The sequence below is a fragment of the Argopecten irradians genome, chromosome 2, assembly GCF_041381155.1.
Source record: "Argopecten irradians isolate NY chromosome 2, Ai_NY, whole genome shotgun sequence".
Taxonomy (NCBI): Eukaryota; Metazoa; Mollusca; class Bivalvia; order Pectinida; family Pectinidae; genus Argopecten; species Argopecten irradians.
Window position 1 is genome coordinate 15565146 of NC_091135.1, and position 12726 is coordinate 15577871.

Below are 12726 nucleotides of genomic sequence, written 5' to 3' on the forward strand. Positions count from 1 at the left end.
ACTGTACATCACCTAATTGAAATTTATCATAATATCTGTTTAAATTTGAAAGAGAAAAAAACCATACATGTATAGTCTTTTGTGACATATCCAAAGCTTTTGATAGAGTTTGGCATCAGGGTCTAATCAAGAATCTAAAATCATATGGTTCTGTAGGAAATTTTCATAAATGGATAATTAATTATCTTAAGGACAGTCAACAGAAAGTTTTTATTGGAGACTCGTTTTCTAATAGTCAAATTTTGATTGAGTACTATAAGACTCAGTCTTATGGCCACTTCTGTTTTTGATTTACATAAACTATATTTCTGAAAATTTGAGAAGTATAGCCAGACTTTTTGCTGACGACACATCTTTGATTTATGGTTCCAATTCATGCAATGAGACTGAACATGTACTGAATCATGACCTTCAACTTAAATGAATGGTCTAAGAAATGGTTAGTCACATTTAATTCAAACAAAACTGACGTTCTGTTTATTTCAAATATTTAAAAAAAATAACGATATTGAGTTATTGTTTGATAACAGTGTTCTAACTTTTTCTGATAATCATAGACATTTAGGGGTAACTTTAAGCGCCAATGCTAAATGGGGTGATCATGTTGAAAATATTTGTAACAGTGCGTCTAAAAGAATAAATATTTTAAGACAATAAAATTCCTATTGAATAGGAAAACCCTTTATAGGAAAGTATATACCAGTTTCATTTTACCTGTGTTTGAGTATGCATGTGAACTATATCTATTTATCTAATACTCATATTGACATGTTAGAAAAACTTCAACTGGAAGCCGCAAGGGTGGTTATAGGGACCGCAGAATCAAACCAAAAATAGATTCCTGGAAATCCCCCTTTTGGCCACAAGATTTCATAGAGAGGTGAATGTTTCGGAGCCTGCTGATTGGGTATTCATGGTGCATCAGTTTCAAATGTTTAATATGTTGGTTGGGCAATACATGTAGATGTAAAATATATAAAGAAATTTTAAAATTCTGTCAAGTGTGTGTCTGACAGGGGGAGGTAATCAATATTGGAATTTCATACATATTTTGGTCAATTTTTGGTGCGGAATTCAACATAAGATGGCACCCCCACATACAAGTTTAGCAAGATGGTAGATCTTTATTTCTTTTTATTCACAGGTATGCGAGATGCCATTCTTTAAAATTAGTGACAGGTGATCAGACTTGAAAACTCCATTTAACCTTGACAGTGGCAAACGTTAACATATGTTATATAGCGAAATAATTTGGTTCTGCGGTCTCTATACTGGGTTGCCGGTATATGCCAGTAGACAATCGTTGTATTTTGAAACCGGGTGGGATACGTTAAAAGTCAGAAGAGAACGAAGAAATCTTACTTTATTTTATAAAATGCATAATGAAATGACGCCACCATATCTTAATACATTGCTACCAAGCTTAGTAGGTGATAGAAACCCATACCCTCTAAGAAATAATAATAACTAAGCAGTGCACAATTATAGTCTAACTAGGACTAGGTCCTCGTTTATACCGGCAACCAGAGTAAATTAGAACAATCTTTCTGAACTAATAAGGCAACAAACTACAGTTAGCAAATTTAAAGCTGCTATCACTCCTTAACGCCATAAGCCGCCATGTTTTTTCAACTACGGACCACGTCATCGGAATATTCTACTAACTAAACTTAGACACAATTGTAGCCATATTAATTGTGATTTGTATCGTGTTAATCTTGTTGATTCTCTTTCTTGTGTCTGTGGCTACCACAGTGAAAACGCTTATCAATTATTCTTTCCAATGTCCGCTATATATAAATATAAGACATGAAATGTTAACCAAGTTGATACCATATAACCCTTTATCCCTAAATCTAATTTTGTCTGGAAATGCTGGTTTGCCAATTATTGCAAATGAACATATTTTTGAAATTGTTCAGACATTTATCCGTGCCAGTGACCGTTTCTAAATTCACTTCTGCGTGAACAGGTTAACTGAACCTCGTCGAAATATCTCCCTTATCTTTACTACTCCTCTTTTTATGTATTTCCTGATTATTTTAGTTTTCTGGTTTAAAAGATTGAATTTAAGATAAATTTAATTTTATTTTCTTGTGTGGCACATAGATATGATACCTAGAATGAATTGGAGTAAACAGTGGATGGATCTACGGAAAGTGTTTCATGGACAATTGATCTGACGATGGAAAATGACTGTCATGCAATAACTACAGTGGTTATATAATCAGTGTGTACTGTAACTTTATACTTCTACAAATTAGTTTGGTTATGTCTTAATCTTTTCTTTCTGTTTTCCTACTTCTTACTTTCGCTATATCTTTTGTTTTCTACCTCTCTCTCTATATTTTTTGATTACAATATAATATTTCATGTGTATGTCGCTTTCACCAATTTTGTTATATAATAGTTGTAGAGAGGGCTTTTATAAGTTGTCATAACTTGTGCCCAAACCGTTTGTTATAAGCAATAAGTATGTTTAAATCAATCAGTGTTATCAATCAGTGTTATTTTGGGCGTTTGCAAAATATGATTAATCTTTAGACTAGCTGTGACGCGGCGTCGTTGTTCAAACTGCAGGCCAGCTTGCGTCAAGCAAAGGCTTTTGGCTCTATAGATATTTTTCTATATATTTCATATTTATAATGCTGTGTGTATTACACTCGGAGTCAAAAGCTTGCAAATCACCACTGACTGTAAATACATTTGTATATGAAAATACGATGTGAATGCATATTGATTGTTATGGTATCGCCTTATCATTATCCCAGCAGTGCATTTAATGAGTTAAAAAGGGTCACGACCATGTTATGTCCAACGATACCCTCAACAATGTTTACAAACGTATTAATTTTCCACACTTTATATATTGCACGATTGTCTGGTGTGATCCCAGTAATAAATCATATGTTCAATGATTGTCTAACCTGCAGAAAAGAGCAGTTTTAATAAATGTAAGTGATTTTTAATACAATCCATAGTGCTTTTTAACTAGTTGCAGTGACTGCCGATGTTTTTGCCTATATTTTAACGGAGATATTCATAATACATGTACTGTATTTCAAACAATATTTTTATCTATTAGGGATTTTTTAGAAGCACAATGTCTATACTTTCCATTATGATTTCTATTCTATATGCAAGAACTGGATATTTTAAATATTCGTTACGCATGCTCAAAACTTTATTAAATTAAAGATTAAATGAAGATATTAGAAATGCTGTCAGTGTTGCTGCCTTTCAGCTTAGAAAGTTAACAAACGTGTTTGCATTTTTAGATTTGTAATTGTTTTAGAACCAACTCAATATGTTTAAGTAATTCAACAGTACATTCTTTAGTCGTTATATATAGACCTGTACACGTGGGAGCAATTTGTCAGTAGGGGTACCCCTGCAATCAAGCTTGGTCAATCGTGGCGATAGCTTAGTTGCCGTGGTTAGAGTTGATACGACTAACACTGAACCTGAGCTCCTATTAATTATAACAAAGCCAGCATACCATACACAAAATTATCTTAATTTTGAATGTTCGTACAATTTGTAAAGTATTGATTTAACAAAAACTAAATATGCATGTTTTCTTTTCCCTTTATTTCAACCTTTTATAAATGATATAAGTTTAAACAAAATGTCATGTAATATGTCATTATTTACCAAAACAGCATCACTGATATGAATGCCATGTTTATTCTTATATAATACATATCTTGAGGCAATAATGAGTGATTTCTGTTTAACCGTTTAAATATATATACATGTATATATATATGCTCGAATGCTATAAAGAAACACTCCGTTTTATTTATCAGTAACAAACTACTCCATGTCAACACAAAATGACACAGCTTTCTGAACAACTTAAATTAAAAAAAATCACTCAACTAAAAATTTTATAAAATGCTGAAAGAAATCAATTAACACAAACAAAACAACAGATGGATACTGAAATTAAAAAAAAGTGACAAGGAAGGGATGGTAATTTTTGAAATGCTTGCAGTGTACACAGGATGTGTTTGATTTTATTATTTTTGTACATTAGTGAAAGTCGGTATTTATATTTGCTTGCATGTATTTTGAAATGTTATGATAAGAAGGCACTTTTCCAATATAGAAGTACAAGTTATACCTATATGTATATTTAAGTTATACAATATTCTATACGGTTATTGAACAGTATAAAAATGAATAAACAACATTATAACCCAGTAATATAGTTTTGAATATCAATAAGATTTAGCAGCTTTGTACCACGTTTGCATGTAAATTGTTGTTTTAAATAAATTGTTTGTTGAGTTATTTTTAGCTTTTTGATAACTGGTGATAGTTAAGTTTATCGATCTTACGACTGGACAGAAGTTTTTTGTTGCCGGAAGAAAAGGCAAAACGTAAGAATACATGAGACCTACCATAAAGAAATCGGCATGCAAAATGTATCACGAATAGAAGAATTTAAACATGTATAATGTAAATGTATACTTCTGATTACCCTGGCGATAATAATCGAAATCTGATCACAAGAGAAGATGAATATATGGATTACCACAATATCATTTTTCATTTTCGGTTGATAAGCTGATGAACTGTTCTGTAACTAGGTGTTTCCTTAATATAAGGTCACCAAAGCTAACGCTGGACATTTCATTGATGCCCATTAACGTCATGTTAACAGATATCAATGTTATATATAGATCAAGTTACAGTTTTAAAAAACCCTCATCAATGACATATATATCAAGTTTCAGTTCTAATTAACCATTATTACTGAAATATACATCAAGCTTCAGTTTTAATTAACCACCATCGCTGTTATAATTGTGTTTATATTTTCTTATCCAAACATTTGTTATTGTTTATAACTAGCTTTATTCTGACCATAGATATTCCTTCTCGAAGAAATATACTGCAATGTAATGAAGTCTAGGTGAAATTATTCTTATACTAATGATAATACACTGTTCACAAATAGTTACCCAGTTTACAACTACTGATAATATCCACCTATAGTCCAATATCACACAATAGCATTTCAGCAAAGAAATGTTCGTACAAATACACATTCTTAAATATTTACAATGTTTCAACTTCCACCATACAAATCTGTTACAGTATTTACAATATGTATACTGTTTATACAGTTACTGATAACAAACATTGAGCACTATTACTGTAGGTATCAGGACCAGAATTCACCCGAGGCAGAATAAAAGTAAGGCGTCCATAGAAACTAGTGTCACATTACTGAGGACTCGTTTATGTTACAGAAAATTGTACATGAAAAAGGTAATGAAAGAGATGAGAAAAAAACTAAAAATGAAAAGCACAGCAAATTCATAACATAAAATTACATTAAATGTGAAAATTTTGTCAGTGCTTTATCTTCTACCTATAAACCTAAAAACACAAATTAGTGAGAATCAATTTCATGAATTATACATATAAAAGAATTATATGGAAGCATTAAATTGGCAAGATTTGTTGCGCTAATAAGGCACAATATTAGTATATGTACACATAAATGCTTATTAGTTAAAATTACATGTTCAAAAATGTCAAAAAACTCAGCAATCGACATTTTCTCGACATTAATTCTTTGGTAATACTAACTGGTAGAGTTTGAATCATGGAAAGCTCTTCATTGACTACTGGTTATATCTAAACCGTCAGTAACAAAAAACATATGGAAGAAAAACTGTCGTGTATAGGTCTATATATCAGAGATTATTTTGATTCTGCTCATAATTTGTATATCATTAAGATTTTAAATGTTCTATTTACGATTAGTAGAAATAAATACAAATATGATGAATGAAATGTACAGATAAATTAAGTTGTATCAAACGTCTTACATTGAAGCATTTCGTTATCACTATCAATAACAATGAATCAGGAATTCACATGTTCCCACTAAGGTATTAACATAATGACATTATACAAAGATCTCCAATGTCCCATTCAAGAAAAATTAACGGGTTGAATACTGTATTTCTAGTCTACATACTTGTACCGTAACAATATAATTAAAATCTGAAGAATATATATAATGTATAATATATTAATAAATTGATTTACAATAAAAATCCATCACATTTAATCATTCCTTCTAAACAGCTATCAAATAGAACACACATACTGTTCATAACATATTCGAAATATATTTCATACATCCTGGAACTTAAGAATTTGCCATTACTAGCAACAATCTTTTTAATCAGCATGTTGCAAAGTGAGATATGTCTTTGCCACTTTAATGTATTGATTGAACTTTAAAAGAGTCTTTTATAAATAAAAGTAAATAAATTTTGCTTCTGAAAGTTCTTTTTCAAATTAGATATAGTTTTGGGCATTTAAGATAGATTAAAAAATATGATACATTATTATTAAAAAATACTTTATCTCTTAAATAATTACAAGAGTGTCATAATTCTATTTACAGCTCATCATACCATCATTGATTTGAATGATTATGACATGTATGTTCCATCACAATATGTTATAAATTTTGATTTAAGAAAGTGTTATCTGTTATTCTTTAATAGAAGTCATCTCCAACAAAAACATGAATGGGCTGTCAACAATCGGAGTTATCATAATTACAAAATGCTAGAATATTATATTTTGGCACAGACAGTATTTGACAAAAGAGAATACATACTGTTGAAAATAACAGGTACAACATAATTGAAACACGGTATCCATTCTTACATGGTGATAGACCACATAAAGCAAACAATTTAATGTGGGTTAAACTAACATACAGCTGATACTTCTCCTGAAAATCATATACTTGTATAACCATAGCTAGTTAAAACCTAGCTGCAATATAGTAGCTCAAAAGACTTTTAGACAAATGTAGTCGTCTTTAGAGCTACAATTGGCGCCTTTTACTGCTAACGGAGCAAAGAAATTAGTGTGCAAACCATTATTAAAACGTTTGTTTGCATTTTATCTTACATGTTTTATATCACTTACCTGATTGACAATAAAACTGAACTGTATAAAATATCAAATTCACAGCGAGACATTATTTTGTTCACATATAAATATGGTGGTCTTTTCGAAGGAAAATTAAACGGCATGTCTACAAATTATGAATTTGATACCTACACATTCAAAATATTTATCCGATCTGATTCCAGCACAATTAAAACCCTGAATACCAGCTTAAATATGAAAAAAAGTTAGCCTTTTATTCAGGCCATAGCAAGTATTAGATGGATAAAATAGTTTCACTGGACACTGTACAGTATTTTATCACAGAAGAAGTACTATAACTTCACTTCAGCAAACTACAATATTAAACTTCCAACATTTTTTTAAAATACAAGTATTGAAAGTTTTCTTAGGAATCAAAATGTATGTTCTTCCTATCAAATAGTCACCTTAACCATTAATTTAACTGTTAACTCAAATCATCCCTCTCTTTTTATATTTGACACTACTTTGACATTATATGTAATTCCATATTAACAATTCCTCTCTTAAAAGAATTGAAGAGCTAAGGAGTGAGGAGAGAACATCTCTTTATTATAAACTTATTATGGATACAACCCAGACAGTTCAGTACATCAGTTGAGTATGACTTGCAGGCTATTTCCGGTCCTTTGTTTCAATACTTTCCAAGCTGTTCTATTTCTTCTAAGAAACATTGACACCTCTGTCAAAACAAAATGCATTTGGCACCAGTTTAAGGATTAAGAATTAACAAGAAGCTTTTTAAAAACCATAAAACAAAATTTTTTGTCCATCACTGCTTATTGCAAAAGAGGAAATTTGAAGTGGAAGACAAAATTACTTCTGGACAAATGATATGTTAAGCAAGATAAAAAACTTGAGATAAAGTAAGTCTTAGTACAATATGTCAGCTGTTCATACCTACTCATATGGGGAGATTATAACTTTCTGACCTAGCATTAACAGACTTCATGCTGACTTAGCATTTATCAGATATAGTACAGGCAATCCCTAGTATATTGTCCCCTTTCTTTCCATCAAATATGCATTGATGCAACATCATTGGTCTTCATCAAATTAAATCCATCACATTTTGAGCTAAAAATTACTATCCAAAATAGTAATGATTTCCTATGAACTGTAAGTAAATGGCAATACAATGATGTTTTATTAATATGCATTAAACAGAACGTAATAACAGATAATTCCATTTACAGGTATGTGTGAGCAGATGTGAAATGAAAGCATCATAGTTACCTTAGCTTCTGGTAAGCATGGTCCTAGGAATTCCAACATAAGGATATCTTCCTCTATTCCCTTTTTATAATCGTCAAACGATACTCGACCATCATGGTCAGCATCCTACAGAGCAGAAGGGCATGAAATTGAGAAGGAACAATACACATCTAAATAGAAATAGAATATTTCAATAAAATAACGATTTTATGTATGACTCACTTGATAACAATCTTACCATTTTCTTGAGGGTAATTTCTACTAATTCCTTAATACTTTCATCCTGGTCTTCATCTGTTGATGTCTGTGTGGTAAAAAGACCAACAGTAATTGAAAACATTCAATATTTCATGTTCAAAATATTCTGCCCTTTAGCAGATGATACATTATAATTGTGCAATATAATGATAAAATTCAATGTAAAAAGCAAGTTGTTATAACTTTCATGCATTATTTATAAAATAATGATTAATTGAAATTAACAATAGGTAAAAAACATGACAGCTAAGTGATTGGTAGCAAATGTGAGTGTATACATGCAAAATTCTAAGTGTCTATTTATTTTCTAAAAAAAAAAAAAATAAATAAAAGAGGGAGCTTGAGAGTAAATAAAAAAGAAAATGTGGCACTGCCAACTTCAACAGATTCTTCAAATTGAGTGAACACTGAACAGTTGGAGGGGCTATGGATACTATATACCACAAGTAGTCAATTTTAAGTAACACAAGTAAACCATCAATGGTAGTTTTAATGAAAGCAGATTGATTAAGCTTGGATGTGCACCACTATTAATAGCAATCAATCTATTATTGATGTTAGCTGTCAATTTGATACAGACCCTGCTGAGTGATGTCTTAAGAAGTTGGAACATTTCCTCTCGTGATATGTAGCTATCTCCATTGAGATCGTAGGCACAGAAACAAACTGGTAGTAGACATAGAACAAAAGCGTAACACAGATAAGTTAAGCTGTATCAGTAACAAAATAATAAGCTGTTAAATAACAAAAAGTCACACATAAATCAAAATAAAACAAGTGCCAGCTTAAAACAATTTAAGTCCTGTACAGCTAAAATGCCACTTATAAGGTTAGCTGATAAAACACCGAGTTTAGTTACAGTGTCAATTGTAAATTGCCATGCAGAGTTGAAACAATCATACTTTTACATAGTGATCACTCATCTGAGTGACTCATCTGAGTGATCTGAATATTTGTATGAAAGTTTCCATCTTGTGAACATGCATGTTCACATGCATTTCTAGAATGACACAAAATCGATTATATACCAATGCACTCAAATAGGCAAAAATAAAAATTAAGTAGCAAATTAAATTTAGAACACATCACACATTACAATGATCATCATTTAAAAACAAAATACTTAAATTTAATTAACATTCGATGTAGTCATAACGTCAACATACAATCTTATTAATATCAGAAAAATAAATTAGATATTAGCTTTAAAGTTGTGTTTAATACAAATGACAAAGAAAGCATATCAAAGCATCTAGCTGAATTGTCAGTCAACTCTGAATTAACTTATATGTCATTAGTTATCTTAATTAATTAACATTTATTCCGAAAAAAAAAGAAAAGAAATCTCAATTTTTTTTCCAGAGACGCATGGGGATGCAGTGGCCGAGCTGGTTAAAATGTCCCGGCATATTCCTAAGAATTAAGTTTGAATCTCATGTGGGGCAGATTAATGGGGGTTTGGATTCCATGATACAAAATGATGTGGATAAAGTTCAATTTAGCGTTGATTAGTCCCACCATCCTGTGATTATGACGTCATCATTTAATATGAGTTTCATGACGTCATAATCACTAGAAGGTGGGACTTATCGACGTCAAATTGTACAGTACCCACTTTGTTTTTGGATATCAAAACCATTGTATTGTCAGATAATGACCGCAGGTCAGTAGTTTTTCTACGGGTACTCCAGCTTTTCTCCACTTCCTATATCAGTGGCACATCCTTAAATGACCCTAGCTGTTAATGGGACGTTAAACCCAACAAAATAAACCAGTATTATTCCAGAGAGGCTAAACAGTTTAAGCAGGCACATTCATTCAAGTTGATTTTTAATTTACTAATTGATATTTAAAACATTAGCTAGTATCTGGACAACTTAGAAACTTATAAAATCTTACATTTTTCTGTACAAACAGATCCTAAAAGTATTTTGAAATTAGTTGAGATGATTCACCTAAATTTTAATCTAAAGATTAATGCTTCGTATGCTTGAACATCTGAAGGTATCTCGATCTTCACATTCATAAAAATGTACAACACAGGCCAGCTACAGCTAGGCTAAACTATTGTTTACCAGCGATATCATGCATCAGAATACCCCAGAGTCTTTATCAGTAAAAACATAGATGGGCTAATGCAAAAGGTCATCTGAACCTGATCATGGTACTTTCAGATGTTTAAGCAAGGAAGTAACAAAGCTTGTGTGAACATTTAACTGGTAGTTTAATTCCATGTGTCACAAATTCTTATTTTAGTATTATACAACATTAAGATCTGCCAAGGTTCCCCACACATTACAACATTAAGATCCACTCATGTTGTAGATCCAAATAAACTTACACCTGGTGTGCTCCTCCCTGTTTCCCCTCAGGAACACTGACATTCCATTCACCCATTCTTCAACATTTATGTAGTTATCACTGTCCTTATCAAAAGCTCTGAAAACTGAATATGATGTTCTAAATTAGTATTTTCCATATACATGTATACATATAAAAAAATATAAAAATATAAAAAAGTACAAGTTTATAAGTTTAAATTCATAAACAAACATATATGTGTCACTACATGTGCCTTAATTATCAATGAAATTTCAGATGGCTTCCAACATTACAACAACTAAGCTTAAAATCAGAACTTGAGAAGATCCCTGCATATCTATTTATGATCGTTCTGCTCTGAAGGTGGCATTCTAATCCTTTTATGAAGATATAGGTTTTAATATCTTAATACATCATAAATTATAATTAATGAACAAAACACTAGAATCTACAGGTTATATGTAATAGCAATATTAAAATGTGTATCAATATGAATTATGTGTAAGGATGAAATATATAATTATCATTTGGAAGATTTAACCTTTGGGTTTAATGCAAACTAAGTCAGTTTACTTATAATTGAAATGCTTTGAATGAAGATGTCAAAAGTCATCTACGGTAAGCAAAAACAAGTCTAGATACATGTAGGATGATTGACAAGTTGATTGCGGAGTTGATAGCAGGGCAAGAAACCTACATTTGCAGGATGAAAGTGCTTTTGTGTTCGCATAGAAATCGCTGACATCTTTGCTCCAACATTCAATGTTAGAGGTTACAGCTCAATGAGACACTTTTGGAACATTAAATCGTATCCACAGTCAGATGTTATGGGAGTAAGTTGTATACCATCTTCAAGTATATATATATATATGTAGATCTACATGTATATAATTGTACAAGCAACTTGTAAGTAAAGCACTGATAAAAATTAAAAAAATCACTTGAACAAATTAAACTTCATTTACCTCTATCAAGGAGAACATCATCAGTCATACTGAAGTAATTGTAGAGGACATCTCTGAACATGCTTCTATCCATCCTCACAACATGATTTTTATCCATCATTGTTCGACCACCATGGAGGTCAAAGAATTTGTATATCAATTTTTCTATCTGTTGTCTATTAACTGAAATAATTAAGAAATATTAATCAATAAAGATAATTAAAAATAAGAGTTCTGTACTGGGAGACGACCAATATTCTCACCATTGCATGCGAACTTGAATGATCACACAAATTTTCAGACATTTTTTGTGGAAATCATCATGGTAGTGTCTTCTATCACGAATTGACTTTAATGACGAAATTTGAGTGGTAACAATACTGTTACAGATGCGATGGCGAGAATTGGTACTTGACTAGATCTAGTCCTACCTAGTACAATTTTACAATGCAGTTTCAAACAGGTCGGGTGTCTTGTTTATTAAAAAGGATATTTTTTAAGTTGAGCGGGGACATTTTAGGCAAGAGTCCCAAGGGAATTCACATCTTATACGGAAACTACCCATAAACGATAGGCATTGTAAGTCAAAACCAGATAGATTGATCCTCGATTACTCAAAACTGTGACTGAGGGGACGGACAGACCGAGGCTCTTGCGTTTCAGTTTTGTAGGCCGACTTATACAGAATAAAAAAGAACATTTAAAATTCATATATCAAAATGCCATCATACATACAATGAATTTCCTTTTTCTTTGAAAGTTTTTCAACTAATTTTTGCAGTTCTTTCCTCTTCGAAGTCATCTTTGACACTCTTTGCCACACGATGGACTTGAATTTTCGCACTTTTCTGGCAACTTTTGCTTGTTGTTGTCAAGCAGGCTACGCATGCGCAACCTGATAGAAGACATCTCCGCAGTTAAAATATCTTAAAACATTTTCATATTTAGCCAAAAATTACTAATAAGTGTTGCGTAAATAAAAAGTGTATAAATTAAAAACTATCGTGTATATCAA

General features: G+C 31.4%; 1 protein-coding gene across 1 annotated transcript; it reads right to left on the reverse strand.

Annotated features, from left to right (window-relative positions):
- Window positions 1-3572: 3572 nt before the first annotated feature.
- LOC138314583 (calaxin-like) lies at window positions 3573-12595 on the reverse strand. The gene is made up of 7 exons (XM_069254988.1): window positions 12447-12595; window positions 11733-11894; window positions 10787-10891; window positions 9026-9111; window positions 8426-8491; window positions 8209-8313; window positions 3573-7654 (listed from the first exon to the last, which is right to left on the reverse strand). The coding sequence occupies exons 1-7, from the start codon at window positions 12511-12513 to the stop codon at window positions 7607-7609; spliced, it is 639 nt and encodes a 212-aa protein (XP_069111089.1). The 5' UTR covers window positions 12514-12595; the 3' UTR covers window positions 3573-7606.
- Window positions 12596-12726: the final 131 nt, after the last annotated feature.